Here is a 22,001-nt window from a genome sequence, read left to right as displayed (position 1 = left end):
CTACTGCTTCTGCTATTGCCACTGTCAACACCACCGCAACAACACCACCGTCACCACCACAACAACCACCCCCACCAACGATGATGATGATAATGATGATATCCCTAAAACTACTGCCGCTCCTGCTGAATTGTTGTTGTTGCCACTTCTACATCAACAGCTACTACTATTCCTTCTACTAACTATCATATTACTACTACTGAGGCTACACATCTCGCGTTAATCAACTATATGTTGCTGTGAATGAAGGAACTAAGCTTTTTGTATCAATGCGAAGACCCTTTATTTATCTATTTATAATGAGCGCAAAGTGCAATGAATCCTTGAAGGGACTGTACACCGGATTCGCACAAAAAAAGTTTTTTCTGTAACGAATCTCAGGACAATTATCTAATGGAATGTGTTACACTTTGATATCATAATTGTAAAAAAAGTACCAAAATGTAAAAAAAAATTGTGTCGGAGACCGGGTTCGAACCCGTGTCACCAAAATTGCAGTCCAGCGTCGTATCCAATGAGCTCGACGGCTTACTCTATTAATTACATAATTAAGCTATACACGTACTTCGGTAATATCACGTGATAACAGCGACTAGCCAATCACGCATAAGGAATTAATTCTACCTGGTAGACATACCCAGTAATCTTTTTAATGGAAAAATACGAAATAACTGCTAAACTTAAATAAATTGTAAACTATGTGGTACTTCAGTTAGTAAGTAATAATAATAATAACAATAATAATAATAATAATAATAATAACTTTATTTAACGAAGTTTCAATGCATTGTACACATCGATGCCAAGTTTATGTAAGTTTTCGACAATTTTCTTTTTCCCCCGCTATTTTATCATACGGAGTACAGCCCCTTTAAGCAGATTTTCGACATCCACAGATAAACGACTCCCCGGTATCATTTTATTAAATATACATGAGTCACAACATTTTGAGCCGGTAGTCGATAAGTTTGACTGGGGTTCATGATTCTATTTGGGTCAAAATACATCCTCACGCTGGCCAAATCCTTTATAGAACAATACCGTAATCAAGTTGTTAAATTAAACGACTTGATTACGGTATTGATCTATAAGAGGCTATTAGGATTTGGCCTGCGTGAGGAAAATATTTAGCTGTTGGAGAACTAAGAAATATAGTTATAGTACATTTGATTTGTTTTCAATCTTTAAACATAATTCAAGAGTGTGGTTTAGATAGTTAAATATTGTTATCAAGGAGATTGTTCATAAACAATATCAAAGATGTAATGCTTAGCTTAGTTAATTAATAATTATACTTTCTATGGTTAAGAAAATCATGTCAATACTTAATAATAAACTATGATTGAAATTTTTGTTTTATTTTTGACAAGTGTCGTAATAAACAAAATGAGATGAAGCGTTAAACCTAAGAAACATGAACAATAGAAATATTTTTCCGAAAAATGACCAAAATCATTGCTCCCCTGAATTTCAAGCTGGTCGTAATGGCCATTAAATGAAATGAATTAGCTGTACAGCAGATAACTGATAAAAATTACATGGAGAACCAAGTCAGCCCTTTAACCCTTTGCACAAAACCACTGAATGGAACATAATGCATATGCTACTAAACTCCAGGTATATGCTGGCATACAGGGGTTTCCTTCTTAATCGAAAATTGGATAGGATTTCTTGGCATGTCAACATTTGGAAAATTCATAAAAGATAAAAGGAATGAGTAAAACAGTTTAGAAGCTGGTAGCCGTACTATTGGTTATTCAGACGGACGAAGTATAACTTCGTTCTTCCAGACGCAAGTCAATGTTCTCTTGCAATACATGTATGCAGATTGTACATGATTTACCTTGTTTATTTCCCGCAAAAAGACCTGAACACCAAAGACATATAGAAAACATTGTTTCAAAGCAGAGAAGTGTGAACAATGCCCTCACATCTGGGTTGTGTCTTGTTCTAGTATTTCTTACAGAAAAAGTGCTTATATCCTGTGCTCCATCAACAGCATGACAAGAGTAACATATAAACTGTCATCTCCAGAATCCTGAAAATAAATAGAAGCTCTTCAGGTGTAGATGGTTATGTCACATGTCAGAGTTAGGTAGGATCTACCATTTTTATAGGGCAAATTTGACAGGTGTGCATGTCAACAAATGGAGAAACAACAGCACCAGGTTCACTGAAAATGTATCAAATACCATTTATTTGCACCATTTTTTTCCAAACTGATAAAATGCATTTACTTTTAAACATACCTTAATTAACAAACACCAGATATTCAATTAAAAACAGTTGTTTTTTTTATTCTATTCAAAGATCATGTTTTTTGTTTTGTTTTTTAAAAAGCGCTGGTCTCCCCCATTGTGTGGTCGTAGGTCATGACTAACCTGCAGAGCAAGTATGAAGTTCTTGGGTCCAAGTGTTCTTTAGTTCTTCAGTTGAAAGAAGTGTGAGGTACTGCATGACTTGTGACCAACAAATTGTTTTTCACCAGAAGGTCACTGTGACCCTGACCTACTGACCTCAAAGGGGTCATCTACTAATCAAGACCAACTAAAAAAGTAGGTATGCAGTTTCTGAGCCCAAACATTCTATAATAATTCAGCAGAAGCCGTTATTTTACCTCAATGTTACATTGATCTTTGACCTTCTGGTCTTTGAATCAGTAGAGGTCACCAACTGGCATACGAAGTATGAAGTTCCCGGGCGCAAGCGTTCTTTATTTTTTATGCTGAAACCTTTTTTTAACCTAAAGGTCACTGCGACCTATACCTTGAACTTTGACCTAGTAATCACCAAATCAATAGGCATCATCAACTTGTCATGACCAATAAATTATTGGCATATCAAGTATGAAGTTCATATATGTGCAAGCATTCTTATTAAGTTATTTAGCAGAAAATGTTTTTGACCTCAAGGTCACCGTGATTTTTACCTGCTGATGTCAATAGGGGTCATACTAGTAATGACCAATAGACATATCACGTATAAAGTTCCTGGGTGCAAGCGTTCTTTAGTTCTTCAGCGAGAAACCATTTTTTTCACCTCAAAGTCACCTTGACCTTTTGACCTCCTTATCTCACAAGCATTAGGGGTCATCAACTACTCATGACTGACTGGCATGCCAAATATGAATTAATATCTTTGGTTTAAGTGTTCTAAAGTTATGGAGCAGAAACTGGGTTTTTTCACCTAAAGGTCACTGCGACTTTGACCAATGACCTACTGACCTCAAAATCAATGTGGTCATCTACTAGACATGATCAACTGGCACACCAAGTATGAAGTTCCTGGATGGAAGCGTTCTTTACCATTTAGCGGAAACCATTTTCAGGGCTTTAGGTCACCGCCAACATATCTTTTCCACCTGAAGGTCACTCCAACCTTGACCTTCATCTACTGATCTCAAAATCATTCGGGGTTATCTACTGGTCATAACCAACTTGTATACTAAGTTTGAAGTTTCTGGGTCTTAATTAGCGTTCTCTAGTTCTTGAGCAGAAACAATGTGTGACGTACAAACTAAATGACTGACAGACAGGGCAAAAACAATATGTCTGCTAAAAAGGGAAGAGACATTTTTAAAATACACCGACATACAGAATGATTGACTTTATAATTATATATACAAAGAAAGGGATATATTTATGTAAGGTATAATATACAACAATATTACCCTGAAAACTATACAAAAATATTACCCTGATATGAATATTACCCCGGGAATTGTACAGCAAAATTACCCCGATAAAAATATGATCTTAAATAAGAATAATATATTCTTGTTCGAATTAAAAAACATAAGGATGGCTTTGAGTTGACTTTGGCTGAAATACAAATAAATGAAAAGATACATCAACTAAATCGTGATAATAACTGAACACTTTCATCTTTATTAATAAAGTTGTAGCCTACTCAAATAGTCATATCAGACACGACTATTTACAACAATTGACAATGAAATTAAATACACACCCAGAAATGGAATTTCCCCGAGGACAAATAATTGAAGCTTCATTGAATATTCTAAGATTTCCTGTACTAATTAAAAGTTTTACCAGTAACTTAATAAATAACCATTAAAATGAGCACAAAGTAGTGTTCAGAGAAAATTAAAAAAAAGTTCCAAGTCAGCAAACACTTAATAAAAACAAGATGAAGGGATGAGCCAGATTAATTAAAGTTTTAATCAAAGTTGATTCTAAACAAATTTAAACCAAACTGTCCAACACGAAATGTAAATTGAAAAAAAAATCAGTCTTCAACATACTGCAGCTGAAATTACAGGGACAATCTCAATCTTTCCAATTAAAAACTGCAGTGGAAATTACAGGGACAAACCCAGTCTTTATCATTAAATTATCCAGTAGAAATTACAGGGACAACCCCAGTCTTTATCATTAAATTATCCAGTGGAAAGTACAGGGACAACCCCAGTCTTTATCATTAAATTATCCAGTGGAAATTACAGGGACAACCCCAGTCTTTATCATTAAATTATCCAGTGGAAATTACAGGGACAACCCCAGTCTTTATCATTAAATTATCCAGTGGAAAGTACAGGGACAACCCCAGTCTTTATCATTAAATTATCCAGTGGAAATTACAGGGACAACCCCAGTCTTTATCATTAAATTATCCAGTGGAAATTACAGGAACAACCTCAGTCTTTATCATTAAATTATCCAGTGGAAAGTACAGGGACAACCCCAGTCTTTATCATTAAATTATCCAGTGGAAATTACAGGGACAACCCCAGTCTTTATCATTAAATTATCCAGTAGAAATTACAGGGACAACCCCAGTCTTTATCATTAAATTATCCAGTGGAAAGTACAGGGACAACCCCAGTCTTTCCAATTCAATAATGCAGTGGGAATTTCAGGGACAATCCCAGTCTTTACCATTCAATACTGCAGTGGAAACTACAAGGATAGTTCCAGTCTTTCCCATTCAATAATGTAGTGGAAACTTCAGGGACAATCCCATGAGCCCAAAAGTTCCTGTGGTCCTGTCAAAAGCTCAAGGATCAAAGACCAAAATTACTTTTAAGAACACAGTTTCAGCGTCCAGGTATCAGGACATTCATTATTCTGCATAAACAAACAAGAGGCCCAAGAGGGCCTATGCTCTACAAGCATGGCCCTTGTGGTCATTTTCAATCCAGAGCATGTACGTTTGAGTAATAGGAACCAAGCTCTTATGGATATCTAAATACTGTACAAGTTTCATCGAGATACAATCAAAACTGAAGACTGTATCGTGTTCACAAGCTAGTGTTTACACAATAGCATTTTTTTATACTATCAAGGGCCATAATCTAGGCATGCATGGGGGGATCTGGCTGGTTTTCAAAAGGAACCGAGCTCTAATGGATATCTAGATACTGTACAAGTTTCATCGTGATACAATCAAAACTGAAGACTGTATCGTGTTCACAAGCAATTGTTTACAGACACACGGACGCACATACAACGTACACATTACCATCGCATAAGCTCTTCTGGCCTTTGGTCAGTAGAGCTAAAAATGTTAAAATGCCCTTGCACACAGACCATTTGTGCAAGATGCTGCCCTTGCACACAGACCATTTGTGCAGGATGCTGCCCTTGCACACAGACCATTTGTGCAGGATGCTGCCCTTGCACACAGTCCATTTGTGCAGGATGCTGCCCTTGCACACAGACCATTTGTGCAGGATGCTGCCCTTGCATACAGACCATTTGTGCAGGATGCTGCCCTTGCACACAATCCATTTGTGCAGGATGCTGCCCTTGCACACAATCCATTTGTGCAGGATGCTGCCCTTGCACACAGTCCATGTGTGCAGGATGCTGCCCTTGCACACAGACCAGCTGCCCTTGCACACAGTCCATTTGTGCAGGATGCTGCCCTTACACACAGTCCATTTGTGCAGGATGCTGCCCTTGCACACAGACCATTTGTGCAGGATGCTGCCCTTACACACAGTCCATTTGTGCAGGATGCTGCCCTTGCATACAGGATGCTGCCCTTGCACACAGACCATTTGTGCAGGATGCTGCCCTTGCACACAGACCTTTTGTGCAGGATGCTGCCCTTGCACACAGACCATTTGTGCAGGATGCTGCCCTTGCACACAGACCATTTGTGCAGGATGCTGCCCTTGCATACATACCATTTGTGCAGGATGCTGCCCTTACACACAGTCCATTTGTGCAGGATGCTGCCCTTGCACACAGACCATTTGTGCAGGATGCTGCCCTTACACACAGTCCATTCGTGCAGGATGCTGCCCTTGCATACAGACCATTTGTGCAGGATGCTGTCCTTGCACACAGTCCATTTGTGCAGGATGCTGCCCTTGCATACAGACCATTTGTGCAGGATGCTGCCCTTGCACACAGACCATTTGTGCAGGATGCTGCCCTTACACACAGACCATTTGTGCAGGATGCTGCCCTTGCACACAGTCCATTTGTGCAGGATGCTGCCCTTGCATACAGACCATTTGTGCAGGATGCTGCCATTGAATACAGACCATTTGTGCAGGATGCTGCCCTTACACACAATCCATTTGTGCAGGATGCTGCCCTTACACACAATCCATTTGAGCAGGATGCTGCCCTTACACACAGACCATTTGTGCAAAAAGATGCCCTTAAACATTTGTGCAATATTTTTGATGGCGTTGTTTTTCTCACCTTTTTGTGATTGTGGACAGGGGCCTTGGAATTGTGAATATGAATAACTGGTATGGCGACACTGAAATGTGAAAGAAAGCCATCATTTTAAAATATACATTTATGAATGAAATATTGCTATAAATTGGGATTATATAACACTGCTTACTACCACTTCAATGCTAAAATAATTTATTTTCATTAACATTATACTGAAAAACAGAATAATTTTGAGAAATTGAGACTTTTTCTACCACTCCGGTAAAAAAGAAGATCTAATTGTTTTAAAATGTTGTATGTAGGCCCAACATATGCCCATTTTAAAGCAGAGAAAATCCTTGTTTTTTGCATTGAATACTATTAACCAGTTTTAAGAGCCCCTCCTGAACATGAGAATTGCTTTTCCCATTAATATAATTATACCAAAAAAGATAACTGCATAGACTTAGTATTTTCCAGCCCCTATAGTAGTTTCAACTATGCCAATAGGTTTACAACCTTCAATAACAATAATGATTTACAACATAAAGTAAAGGGTCAAGGGTTCTGATTTGATCTTAAAGCCATATTTGCATTTCATGCCAGTACAAATTGAAAACGGACACTCCAGTCTTTTAGACAATTTTCAAATTTGATTTTATGACAGGGCTGAGGGGTCTCTGTTAGCTTTTGTAACTTTCAGAAAAGTTTAAATATTGACTGACCAATTGCCAGCTATATGTTAAGAAGGGGTCAGGTATAAATCACCCATAAAGGATTAGGGGTTGTTTAATCAAGGGTAGCTGTAAATGCAAATTCAGACAAATAGGATGATATAGTGAAAATGAAGGGGTATTATCAAAGGGTACAAATCTTAACCATCATTTGACATTGGCAGTGATTCCTTTTTGCTGCGCATCCGGAGTGGTGGATAGGTCATACAGGATTTTTTTTTTAATACTTAAATGATGGAAGGGATTCAAAACTAACCTTAAACCTAAACCTCACCCTTTACGTTTTTAATCCAAAATCCCTTTAATACTTTATTTTGTTTTCCATATATATTACACTTTTTCGAGGGGACCAATCATTCCTAATCCTAAATATATGCGCTTTTTTGGACAAGGGACATGTACTATTTTTTTAGTACAAAATGTATGCACAACACTAGCTCGAGACTCTCAGATGATTGCTGGACCTATGAAAGTGAAATATTTGGAGTTCCAAGGAATGCACTCAATCAGCGTTGAAAATTAATCACTGCATAGGCACTGTCCAATATTATTCTGAAACATCTTGGGCGATATCCCTTCTACAGTTTACTTCAGTCAATATTATCATAAATTAAATATTGATGACATTTTATACTTATTCATTCACATATAATCTTCTTAAGTGTACATTGTACCGCTTATTAGTGTAAGTAAAACCATTCAGAGGGAAACATTATACGCTCTTTTGTTTTAATCTGTTTCAGGACATCATGTATACTAGCATAACATACAATGTTGCAATCTGCAGCCAATTGCATAAAACCTTAAAAAGGTGATGGTGTGTAAGCTTATTTATACTCACATCTGAATTCAAGGCCCATTCGGCGAGTGCTCTGATAAGATTGTCAGTCACAATTCGGCGAGTGCTCCGATAAGACTGTCAGTCATTTTATGTTTTTGGAGCATTGAGTGCAAAGACAGAATGTAACCCTGGTTAGAGCTACCCTGGTTCTTTAACATACATCAGTGTATAGCTGTGTCACACGGGACCCCTATTTAATGTCGCTCCTTTAAAAGGATTAGTATTTCTTTAATGGTGCGGCGGGGAATCAAACCTTTGACCCCTGTATTATCAGTAAAGTGTGTTACCACTATACCACGGATCCGCCTTAAAAAGTTAACCCATAAAAGGTTATTTGTTGGGCAGTTCACATAGTAAAACACTTTGACTGGTTAACTGAAAAAAATGGGATAAATAATGACCAATCAATAAATAATTTGGGTAACTTTATCCTAACCAAAGAATTAACAATTTTATACAATTGGCTGCTGATTTTGGATACTAATAAATATTATATGTTGAATGAAAAATGTTTAAACTTGAATTATCATACTTGTTCAACATCAAAATAATGCATCCAATTCGTAACACCTTGGCCATTTTCCATTAAAAAACAACCTTGGATGTATATGGATGGTTTACAATGTCAGAAATCTTAACATTTAACTAAGTTGCAAGAAGATAGTGTAGTTATTTCAATTTAGCAGTTAAACTTAATGACAATACTCTTGGGAGCCTTAATTATGTATACAATAATACATTTCACTGGCAATCAATTTAAACTTAGTTATACAAAATACACTTTAAAACACTGCAATTAATTAACTATTACTTTATATCTTACCAATTACTTCAACTGATGTACCAGCATCCAAGGTTGGTTTTCAACAAAAAAATGGCCGAGGTGTTGTGAACGATTGCATGCAAATCTTTACCGTAATGCAAAAGTTCAGTGATGTTGAAGATATGCATGGTGGGGTTTTTCTACAATGTATATATTTATTAACTAAAGAAAGATGTATAAAAATATGTTTTTCACCATCTCTGGTCGAAACAGTCACCCATGTTTCCACAATGCTAGATTTATCTATGGGTCTTTAGAAACAAATCATATCTTTAAGACCTTTCTATTTACTGCAGTAAATAATGTAATTGGTATCATGTTTTATTCAGTTATGAACGTGAGCCAACATGCTCAATTAATTTAAGTTCTGAGTTCTGCACTTTGTATGTACATGAGATTCTGCAAGTCGTCTCGATGAGGTGAACATTTGAAACGAGTTACATGAAAATCCTTGAAAGGGTTTAGAAGATACAGAATGGACACAAAATCTTTTGTTCTAACACTGAACTTGACCTTGAGCCATCGTGCATGGAATGTGGGATCTTTCATTGTCTTGTTCTTGTGAACATTTGACTCAAGTTTCATGAAAATCCTTTAAGGGTTTTAGAAGATGAAGAGTGGACACAAAAATCTATGGCTCGAACATTTGACCTAGACATGGAGCCATCGTGCATGTAATGTTGGTTCTTTATGTAGTCTCGATGTGGTTAACATTTGACCCAAGTTTCATGAAAATCCTAGGTAGGGTTTAGGAGATACAGAGCGGGCAAGGAAGTGTAATAGACAGATGGACCATTTCTAGTCTAGCAGATCATTTCAAGCCAAATTAAAACTTGCCAATTTAAAATGTTTTAACATGAATTACCTGAAATAAAATAATATAGCTTTGAGGCTCTTCCATCTGATGAAAGAATGAAGTCTAAACATTTAACACCATTACCTCGAAAAGAAACAGAAAATACAAACAAACTAGAATAAAAACAGAAGTAAACTAAACAATTTAACATTGAAAAATATTGAATTAATGCTGGAAGTCTTCACAGTGAACTAAAGCTATGTCTGCAAATCGCCAACAATGTTAAGCCTGCCAATGTTGAAAGCAAAATCATGAAATAGACTCCCTTAAAATACAAATTTGTGAAACAGTTCCAAGAAAGTTTTGTTGAATTAAATATCAAAAAGTTTTCATTAATATAATAATCATATGAAAATATCGGCATTGTTTAATGACTGGGATACTGTCTTCTCATGTAAAACATTAGCGCAAAGTTATTTAACATTATCCCCCAATGTATGGCCATGTTAACGCCAAGACAAGCCATATAAAATATAAATACAAGGAATTTTGACAAATGACAGTCGACCTACAGACTAAGTCAAACGTCTTCCACACATGCTAGAACTTACGTTCTTCTTCTATTAAATGGTTAACATTTGTGAAAAATTATTTCCTAATCCGCAAAAGCATGGCCATATTAAAACCCAGACACTGAAGCTAAATTACAAGAAACATTAAAGCCCAGACACTGAAGCTAAATTACAAGAAACATTAAAGCCCAGACACTGAAGCTAAATTACAAGAAACATTAAAGCCCAGACACTGAAGCTAAATTACAAGAAACATTAAAGCCCAGACACTGAAGCTAAATTACAAGAAACATTAAAGCCCAGACACTGAAGCTAAATTACAAAAAACATTAAAGCCCAGACACTGAAGCTAAATTACAAGAAACATTAAAGCCCAGACACTGAAGCTAAATTACAAGAAACATTAAAGCCCAGACACTGAAACTAAATTACAAGAAATTCTTCATAAATGACCATTGACTTAAGCCTAAGTTATTGGTTTTGCACACATGCCAGAACTCTTTTTATGGATAACATTTGTGCCAGGTTATTTTAAATTTCCCAAAATGCTTGGACAAGTTACAGCCCCAACAACATTGGCCTGCTGAAACAGCAAGCATAAACCACCATTGTGACAACTATGTAGAGCGCCCTGCAAGCAAGCTAAACAATACCCTTTTGAAAGACAACACTAGAACATAGAACAATGGATCTTTATATAAATTAAAATACAATTGAGACAACTTTAACCAAGAGCTATAGTAGGTTTAGTTATGAAGTCTATTATACATGTTAAACCTGTCCTAGGTCGGATCCTAAGTTTCATGTACACTGATTTGTCCGAGCATAAAGCATCTTAATTAGCATACTGGTATATTAATACTTTCAATTCATTAAAAACTTAAATTTTACAAAACAATTTCTACCAAGTTAAATAACAATAATTTTTAGAGTTGTCAGTCAAGTTGGAAATCTAAACAATGGCAATGATTACCATCTATTATGAAAGATTGAAGACCAAACAATTAGCAATCAATACAAAATTATTTCCATTCATGTTTAGACCCTTTCTATTCTGCATCTTTAATAGTTTCATTATTTTATTGCTATATATATATATATATATTTCTTTATTGTTTAGACAAATATGTATGAGGGAGGCAGGAGTACAAATGTAATTATGCTGAGAAGTTGGCAATAAGATTTTGTTTAAAAAGAGGAAAATGGCGCCAAAAAACGTCTAAAATCATGAAAAGAAAGCTAAAGAAATTCAAAACACATTGAAAATCATTATACAAAAATTCACTCTCAAAATTGCCATTCAATGTTGAACTATTCAATCATCATAACATCACTAGCTGTCAGGCATGCTGATGTCAATAAAAGAAAGACAACTGTATACATCTACTCACAGATTCTCCACACAATACATCTTGGATCAGCAGTCTGCAGAAATATTTCCATATCAGGAGATGGGAGAGAAATTGGTTTTATGTCAGCCAGCTTCAACGCCATAGCTGCGCCTCTTTTCATTGGATTCTTAGAACAAGCCTGAAATGAAAATGTTTTTTGGGGCAGGATAAGTTCCAATTTCTTTCAACATCAGATCTGATGATATTTTAAGGGACTCGCTCATGTTTTGGGACCAAAAATGAATAAACCGGTAAATGCGTCTGAAAACTTATTTTATAATTATTTTACTCTTTGAAATCGTAATTGCAGAAAAAAAATTCATTTATAGTATAAACAATTTTGTTTTGATTTTTTTGTGGGGTGCAAACCCACACCAGTATAGTAAAAAATATATTAGAAAACCAACGCCTTAACTACTAGGCCCCCCAGAATTGTATCAGATTGATATTTTGACCTTTTGACAATACAAATTGATAACATCATGTGAAAGTGTCAATCGACCAATCATGCATCAAAAAACCTGTTGTTTACGTTAATGAAAATATTGGTCCTTAAAAACAATAATTAAGTAAATATCAATATTTGCTGAAAGGTTCCAGCTTTTGATATTTTAGTTTTAATACTCCTGATGACTAGCCACTCTTTTATTTCGTAATTAAAATAAAGAAAGTACATTTAAAAAAACATGAGGGAGTCCCTTAAACATAATACTGAACACCAAAACAAGGGTTTTGGACTTCAAAAAAAAACTTTAGTGACACACAGTTTTTTTATGTGTAACGTGCGAGACCAAACAAACACCAACAGATCCCTTCGGAGAAAAGCATGCTCAACCCTAAAGGGTTTCACTGGTCTTTATATACACTAAATTGTACATACATTTCATACATACTATGAACGTACTTCTGTCCATAACGAAATGTTATACATTGACCGCACATATGCCACCTACAGAGGACCATTACACTATGAAAGCACATCCGCCAAAAACAGCGGATCGTTACATTACTTTCCCCTCAGAGAAAGCTCGTCCCAAGTCTTGGACTGGGAAACACATGGGTAAGGCAACTCCGGTCCGGCAGTTGTCATTATCCCCCCGCTGCCACCATTTGTAACTTGCGAGACCAAACAAACACAACAGATCCCTTCAGAGAAAAGCATGCTCGACTCTGAAAGGGTCCACTGATCCACATATACACTAAATTCTCTATTCACACAGAGCCCGGGCTTTGCTAATTTGCACATTACCAACCAAGTTAACATACATACTATGAACGTTCTTCCGTCTATAACGGAATGCTACACTATGAACGCACATCTGCCGCCTACAGCAGAGCATTACATATGCACGGAACCTGAGAGTAGGATTTTGTTATTGGTCCCAGATGGAACATTCTCTACCACAGGGATTTTGACCACTCACTCAAATGTATCTAAATCTTGAGGACTGAATGCTCCTGCTATTTTGATAGCAAATGAGCAAGACAATTAATTTCAGTTACCAGTACTGGTTTTCGACTTAATAATCCAAATACATGTGCATAAGAAGTTAAAAGCATTTTGAAGTGTTCACTACTTCAGTTATGTAATATCTTAAATATTAAAGTTTAAACAAATGTAATATTGATTGTCACCATGATGACTTACCAAGTATTCTAGACTGTAAGTATGTGCACTTGCAGAGCCTCATATTATACTATTGAAATGTTTCCTGGCCCCAATAAAGCAGAGTTGTGATCATTTACAGATAATTCATACAAGTGTAAGACATCTACTGTGCCTTGCATGTTGCAAACTTAGATCTACTTGGACGTCACTCAGAAAAATCACTTTCTTATGAAACATGTGGTGCAACCTTGATAACAGCTTCTAGGTTTGTGTACGCTTTCCTATCATCTGTCTGCATCCAGCATTGTTTACACCTTAACATGTAATAAATAACTTTACATGTATCAATATAGCTCTCTTTTTGACAAAACATCAATTATAAGACTGTAGTTAGCCAGGCGCGTGGCTGACTGTACCCAAAAAGTTAATATGCAGTTGCGTTATGAAATTTTGACAGGTCCAAGTAGTGAGATGAGGTTAATATACACCCAAGCAGGCACTTAGCTGCATAATGCGAGTACATGACTGAATCCACATCATTCTGACTAAAATATCAGCCTAAGTTGCAGTACGCATACTTGACTACATGCATTTTAGTACTTTAGTACCTCAGAACGGACTGTTTTCCAGTACTAAAGTAGCTCAGAACGCCCAGAATGGGAAAGATTGCACCATTTTTTTCAAACTTTTCCGAGGGGGCATGCCCCCGTACCCCCCTACATGATTATGAATCCACATGAATAGGGCTTGCTACGCCCCTGCCCCGAAGGCATCGATCTGCGTAATCCCAAATTGACCCTAGCTACGCGCCTGTTAACCCTAAAAATATTCTACTGTTATCATGTTCAAGTATAGTTTTAGTTCAATCATTTACAATATTAAAATAGTTAACATTTTTTATTAACTGGCCTTACTTTTGAGTCAAAAACTCAAATCACGTACACGTGCAAACATCACATGTGGGACGTAAACTTCCTTGGCTGATCTCAATGAAAGCAATTTATTAATTGATCGGCAACAAAAAATGCATACAAGTGTTAGGCATGTGGTCTGAATTTCCAACTTAATCAGTCCCCAAACAATAAATTCACAAACGTGTGAGATATGCGATGCTGCTTTCCCGCCATCTGTCACTGTGCAGAATCTTCTGCGCATGCGCGTTGAAAGCAATAACAGCTCTTCAGTGGATATTGATCTTTGAAGATCGTTTTGAAAGGACTTATCGTAAAGAGTCCAAAGAGAACGATATAAACATGCCAAGTTTATAATATTACAGTATTATTTACAAACAGAGGCCAGGGTTTGAACAATTTAAATTTAAAAACCTATGAAGTATTCTCAATTTTAAACCGGAAGAAGAATTGGAAACAAGGAAAGTCAAACTGAAAGTTGTAGAAAAACCATCTTTGTTTGTCAGTATTACGTTTGTGATATTTATAGGTAGATTCTCTGCAGTTAAGGTTTGTTCATTGGCATTTATGTATGTCCCTTTCTACAGAAATTAATTTATAGTGCAGAATTACGAAAAAACTTCTGTATATTTGTAAAATGTTTACAGGTTTAGAAATTTGAGGTGGGTGGAGAATGTAAACAAAGCCCAAATTCGGTGTTATTTTGGCCCTTTACTCCCGAAAAAAAATGCAGCTAATCATGAAATGTTTATGATTGAAGTATTATAAATTATTAAAGTGAAAAATATTAATGATAATCTGTATAAACAGGCTAAGAAAATAGGAATGTGGTAAACATACACCAGACCAAATAAACAAATCCAGTTCAAACCAGTTCATAAATTAACTGTGTTTGAATAGTTATTTCTACTGTATTTTTATGCCTCCGAAGGTGGGCATATTAAAATCGCACCGTCCGTCTGTCCATCCGTCCGGCTCTGTAACTTAACCTTGTATGGACAGATTTTAAAATAACTTGCCACATGTGTTCCACATACCAAGACGACGTGTCGCGTGCAAGACTCGTGTCCCTACCTCAAAGGTCAAGGTCACACTTAGTGTTTATTCACAATGGAGTGCTGCATATAAGGACATAGAGTATAGGTTGTCGTGTCCGGGCTGTAACTTTTTCTTGTATGGACAGATTTTAAAATAACTTGCCACATGTGTACCACATACGAAGACGATGTGTCGCGTGCAAGACTCGTGTCCCTACCTCAAAGGTCAAGGTCACACTTAGTGGTTATTCACAATGGAGTGCTGCATATAAGGACATAGAGTATAGGTTGTCGTGTCCGGGCTGTAATTTTCTCATGTATGGACAGATTTTAAAATAACTTGCCACATGTGTTCCACATACCAAGACGACGTGTCGTGTGCAAGACCCTGGTCCCTGCCTCAAAGGTCAAGGTCACACATAGTGTTTATTCACAATGGAGTGCTGCATATAATGACATAGAGTATAGGTTGTCGTGTCCGGGCTGTAACTTTCCCTTGTATGGACAGATTTTAAAATAACTTGCCACATGTGTTCCACATACCAAGACAACGTTTCGCGTGCAAGACTCGTGTCCCTACCTCAAAAGTCAAGGTCACACTTAGTGTTATTTTGGCCCTTTACTCCCGAAAAAAAATGCAGCTAATCATGAAATGTTTATGATTGAAGTATTATAAATTATTAAAGTGAAAAATATTAATGATAATCTGTATAAACAGGCTAAGAAAATAGGAATGTGGTAAACATACACCAGACCATATAAACAAATCCAGTTCAAACCAGTTCATAAATTAACTGTGTTTGAATAGTTATTTCTACTGTATTTTTATGCCTCCGAAGGTGGGCATATTAAAATCGCACCGTCCGTCTGTCCATCCGTCCGGCTCTGTATCTTAACCTTGTATGGACAGATTTTAAAATAACTTGCCACATGTGTTCCACATACCAAGACGACGTGTCGCGTGCAAGTCTCGTGTCCCTACCTCAAAGGTCAAGGTCACACTTAGTGTTTATTCACAATGGAGTGCTGCATATAAGGACATAGAGTATAGGTTGTCGTGTCCGGGCTGTAACTTTCTCTTGTAGCCACATGTGTACCACATACCAAGACGATGTGTCGCGTGCAAGACTCGTGTCCCTACCTCAAAGGTCAGGGTCACACTTAGTGGTTATTCACAATGGAGTGCTGCATATAAGGACATAGAGTATAGGTTGTCGTGTCCGGGCTGTAACTTTCTCATGTATGGACAGATTTTAAAATAACTTGCCACATGTGTTCCACATACCAAGACGACGTGTCGTGTGCAAGACCCTGGTCCCTGCCTCAAAGGTCAAGGTCACACATAGTGTTTATTCACAATGGAGTGCTGCATATAAGGACATAGAGTATAGGTTGTCGTGTCCGGGCTGTAACTTTCCCTTGTATGGACAGATTTTAAAATAACTTGCCACATGTGTTCCACATACCAAGACAACGTTTCGCGTGCAAGACTCGTGTCCCTACCTCAAAAGTCAAGGTCACACTTAGTGTTTATTCACAATGGAGTGCTGCATATAAGGACATAGAGTATAGGTTGTCGTGTCCGGGCTGTTACTTTCCCTTGTATGGACAGATTTTAAAATCACTTTCTACATGTGTTCCACATACGAAGACGATGTATCGTGCGCAAGACCCATGTCCCTACCTCTAAGGTGAAAGATACACTAAGTGTTTATTCACAAGGGAATTCTGAATATAAGGACATAACAGTGTAGGTTGTCAAGTATGGGTGGTATTTTTTATGTTCAGAGGCAATTTAAAATAACTTGCCATATGTATTTGACACGTAAAGGCAGGATCAACTTTTCATGTACTGACCTTGTTCGTAGGTCAATGTCACATTCGGGGGCATTCGTCACATACTGTGACAGCTCTTGTTTTATTAAGATATTCATTTTCAAATGTTAAACTTATCAAATATACAAAATTAATTGTGTATCTGTTGATAGTTACTATAATTAAATCCCGGACTGCACTACAATGTAATTGCTATGTGCATCTGTCTGGGATTGAACCCTCGACCCATTGCTCTGCTGGTGGACACTCTACCATGTCACTATAAAAGCTAGCTCTCACCATCCTCGTTAGTATAGTGGTTAGTATCTCTGTCTGTAAAGTGGGAGACTGGGGTTTGGATTTCCCTTTGCCAGCCAAATATATATTAACAGGTGGTTCCTTTTTCTTTTAATAGTTTTATTAGTCTTTACAAAGATGCCTGCAAATACATTATATTCAAGAATTTGTATTTTTGTGAGAATATACATCATTATTAAATTAGTACAATAATGCTCAGGAATGTATTTTTACTCCCTTTATCTGTGATATATATAATATATCACAAATAAACAGGATAAATCAATACATGTCATGTCCAAATAATTGTACGATGATGGATTTATTTTACAATTTTTGATATGGCAAATCCTTCACGTACAAATTGTTTTGTACCAAAAGTGGGAAGTTATTCTTATTGGGATTCCGGGTTAAAGCATATAGCGTCTATTCAATATCACAAAAACAAGAAATATTACCAGATATGTTATTTTATATTTGTTTTGTATACAAAAAAAACCTATCCCACAAATTATAATGAGTTTGATGTGTTTGTCTTCATTCCATACTGTCAAAACATAACAATATGATATATATGAAGGGCACCTGCAAGGCTGCGGTTCACTGTTTTACACCAATCAGAACACTTCGGCCATGTCCGAGATGTTATGATTGTATTTACGAGGTCTATCTCGAAGCTTGCCGGAGATGGCCCAGTTATTATGCTTAGCATAATTGTTGTCTGTGTCAGTCAAGTTTTGTTTGATTGGAAAGGTAAATCCTGTGCTGTAATGCATGTAATGCTTATTTTGTGAAAAATATCTTTGCACTTACATGGTATAATATGAATATAAACCTTTATTATCTATTTTAAACATAAAATACTTCTCCAAATACAATTTCAATTTTTAACAAAACCCCCCTGTTTTTGCACAAACCCGTTTAGAGGTTAGGGATTAGAAGAATCCCGTATAACATGTCTATTATTTTAGACTGATGTCATGATGTGCTAACATAATTATAACATAAGATTATCTGCTGCAGTAAATAATAAAAATCTTCAAGATTGACTGAATAAGTAAGCAATCAGGTCTTCTAAAACAGTTATGTGTTTTGTACATTTAGCAGGAACATGTATGTATACACAAAATTGCATCTCTTCGAAGCTTTGTGGGTAATCAGTGATACCAAATTTCCTCGATTCAGCTTTTTTCCCCTTTTCTGTCACAAAACTTTAAAAATTAAACTTAAAAATTTAAATTGTGACCTTTTGTCTGATCTAGACAAAAACAAATTGTATATATATAGTGTGATGGGGGGTACTCCTAGTTCATACTAGTTTTTTCTTTCTTTACAAATTTCTGTTGGTATAGTATGTGATGAACTGTCTTAAGATGTCAAAAGCTTAAAGTTATTTTTTTTTTTCAGGAAGCATTCTCAGTCCTAGTAGAGCAAGAGAAAATTGATCAGCAATGGATGTCAAAATGAGACCAAAGCTAGATTTTGCTGATTTAAGACTAAGTAGGGGTATGTCGACCAGCTACAGAATGTTCAAGAGGGAACCGGATAAGAGGTAACTTACCTTTATTATTGAATGAACCAATCCGATAAGATGAAGAATAAAATCATGAACGAAAATTTAGTGATGGTTCATTATTAGTTTTCCGCAAGCCTGTACACGTACCAGTATCCAAATATATATGGGTAACTATAGTCATGCAAAGTATTTTGGGTCCATTTATCAATGTTTGAATTCATGTAAGAAGTTTGTTAAACTTATTTAATTGACAACAATTATTTAATAAGTAGGGCTAAAAAAAATGAGTCTGTTAACAGTTTTAGTGCCACAAAAATAAAAGGGTAGTTCGGGCAGTATTTTGAGAGAAAAAAAATGGTCTGAATATGATAAAACTAGATGGCTTTATTAAAACAAAACCTTCAGGCATTATTACCAATTCAGTTCAAACATTATATATTTTATAACGATTGTGAAGAAAGTTCTGATAACTTATACAAAGTCACTCTCATTGGTATGATGTTGTGTGAGAGTGTGGTCTTGTGTTGTGGGGGAAATCAGAGTACCCAGAGAAAACCCACTCATCTGACTTGATGACCACTTACTGAACTCACATGCAACCAGGCTGGGAATCGGACTGCTAAACAGACAACAAATATGAATCTAGAAACTTTCGCTGTACACAATCCAAAAGGAGGAAAAATATGGAAATGAAACAGACATTTTTTTGTTTTGTCACATTACAAACCCAATCATGCTCCCTGGTGGAATATTGTGGAGGAAACCATATAAACCTAGAGAAACTCATTATCTGTCTGGATGATCTCCAGTCATCTTGCATACGCTGAAGCTGAGGCTGAGGATCAAACTATAAAAGGCTTAAAGGAAAAGCAAGTTTGCTGATGACTGCTCAACTGGGCCTGACAACATTTTGTTAGAAATTATCACAATGAGTGTTGAGAATATTGCACAGAGCCCTCATATTCTTGTTAATGACCAGCAGTTGCGAATGTTTTTGGTTCTAACAATAGAAGTAATAACTTCAAAAGAATCAGTCTTTAAGCTAAAAGTTATAAATATATTTTAGTAACAACCCTGATTGAAAAGCAACATGAAATATCATTCAACATAAATTTTACAATCATGTAACCTTGAGTTTTTGTCCAATTTCATTTTCAAGGTCAGTTCTCAAGGTCATGTCAAGGTAGTCCAAGAATTTGACCATATTTTTAAGTATAACATTGATATACCAAGACCAGGAATTCCAAATTGTAGGAATTCAAGAAAGATCGTGTGATATTATATTCCCCATATTAGTGTCATTGTAAATAATTAAAGAACTAATTTTCACCCATGTTTCCAAGTGCAATGTTGTAAATCAGGTTCTCTCTAGTGGAAACAGTATTGATTGGGAAAGCAGGAAAGTACATGATGTTTAAATGAAATTACATGCCATTCTGTTTTGAAAGGAGTGGACTTTTTTGTTCAGTTAAAATTTCCTTGAAAATAGAGGCATTATTAATTGCTTTGTTAAACCGTAACAGAGTTATATATGCCACACCTTTATACTGATTGTATTTAAATAAACACATTTCCTAGAAACTCTAAATACATTATCATAAGTTTCAAATCTTAAAAGATCATGTTATTGCATTTCATTTTCCAATGGTTGCTGCTTTCCTGAAGCTATAAGCCCTATTAGCGCTTTTATTATTATAACAGCTTTTCCCAACCAGCTGTTCCCACCTAAAAAGACAAAAATAGTTTCCTATCAAGTTTAATTTCAACATGACTTTTTATGGCCTAAATGCATATATGAGAATGTTGCCTTTCTCTTAATTTTGTAATAATGGTTTATTGATTGGACGTCACTGCCTGGTGACTTCACGGTCCTGCAGGAGCAATCAGCCCTTTAATATCCATATAGGCAATAATAAATAATGAGCAGAGATTTTTCTCTGTTTTCGATTTGAGATATAACCAATGTGTTGCTGCTGTAGCCAATGAAGTTGACAATGACTCTCAATAAGTACATTGGTACTTGACCTTAATCATGAAGAATTTCACTTATTTGACATGGTGTCTTAATATTTCACTTGGCTTTCTGAAAACATGTTATATTCTACATCAGTCCTACGCTTATTGACTCTGCCCTTCTTAATCATGAAGGTTTTACATCATTGTATGTTAAAGTAATAGTTAGATGACATGAATTAAAATCTTACCTTATTCTTATTTCACCATTTCAATATTTTTCACTGTTTTGAAATTTCAGCCTGCTCTCACTTCCAAATAAAAAGTCAGCATACACAGGCCTGGGTCTCAATTTTAACAACATCATTTCTGCAATGATGTTATGTCTACATACAGCCCTCTTTTCTGAAAATCCGCAATTTAATGTCATTTAATATCCTTTTTAGGCATAATATTATAATTAAAAGAAGAATTGTTGGTTTCAGTGTAAGATTGCAATATATTTCAACTCATGAACACTAAATGTAAATACTTCACTTTTGGCCTACAGTAATGCCACTCGTGATATATATATTTATATATTGACCAAGGTTAGGTAGAACGAAACCAGTCTAAGGCAAACTTGTATGGACAAAGGGAAAACCAAGATTTGTATTTTACAATTTTCTGAGATGGGCGCCGCCATCTTGCATCTCTTTAAATAACAAAGGAATCGCGAGAGCGCTGCTGTGTGGGAGAATGTGTTATACAATGTCCACTTTGCACCCGAAATAATCACGCTAATAATAAAGGTCGCCGCCCTGTTATCTTTAGTCCATATAACAAATAAAAAACAGGGGTAATAAAGTCACAAAGGAATAACCTTGAATTCCTGAAATCACTGTACAAATAATCAAAAATCTATTTAAGTTTGGCGAGACAATCGCCCACGCCGAAAAATATCTGAGAATGGCCAAGAACAATGTCATCAAATGATTGGTTAAAAATAATAAATAATGCTAAGAAAATACCCTAATGGTTAAAAAGGTTAAAAATGTTTTTCCATAAAATTTCATATATATATACGGTCGA

General features: G+C 36.0%; 2 protein-coding genes and 1 long non-coding RNA gene across 7 annotated transcripts in view; 2 read left to right on the top strand and 1 right to left on the bottom strand.

The window, feature by feature from the left end:
• The window catches only part of LOC128211833 (helicase POLQ-like), a 386,931-nt gene that overhangs the window by 104,831 nt on the left and 260,099 nt on the right, over nucleotides 1-22,001 (top strand). The gene's annotated exons all lie outside the window — the stretch shown is intronic.
• LOC128211839 (uncharacterized) lies at nucleotides 821-11,907 on the bottom strand. The gene is made up of 3 exons (XR_008257348.1): nucleotides 11,793-11,907; nucleotides 6,678-6,738; nucleotides 821-2,038 (listed from the first exon to the last, which is right to left on the bottom strand). It is a non-coding gene; the product is annotated as an uncharacterized LOC128211839 (long non-coding RNA).
• Nucleotides 14,641-22,001, top strand: part of LOC128211834 (cytosolic purine 5'-nucleotidase-like) — a 76,425-nt gene continuing 69,064 nt past the window's right edge. For 2 of the 5 annotated variants that reach the window (XM_052916918.1, XM_052916917.1), the window contains exons 1-2: nucleotides 14,641-14,861; nucleotides 18,869-19,013. In XM_052916918.1, coding sequence (XP_052772878.1) covers nucleotides 18,913-19,013 — 101 coding nt within the window. In that variant the 5' untranslated portion in view covers nucleotides 14,641-14,861; nucleotides 18,869-18,912. The remainder of the gene's footprint in view (nucleotides 14,862-18,868; nucleotides 19,014-22,001) is intronic. The other 3 variants (XM_052916922.1, XM_052916921.1, XM_052916920.1) reach the window with 2 other exon arrangements.

Source organism: Mya arenaria, chromosome 12 (genome assembly GCF_026914265.1).
Source record: "Mya arenaria isolate MELC-2E11 chromosome 12, ASM2691426v1".
Classification (NCBI taxonomy): Eukaryota; Metazoa; Mollusca; class Bivalvia; order Myida; family Myidae; genus Mya; species Mya arenaria.
Note: the sequence above shows the minus strand (reverse complement) of the source record. Positions and strands in the feature narration are given on the sequence as shown.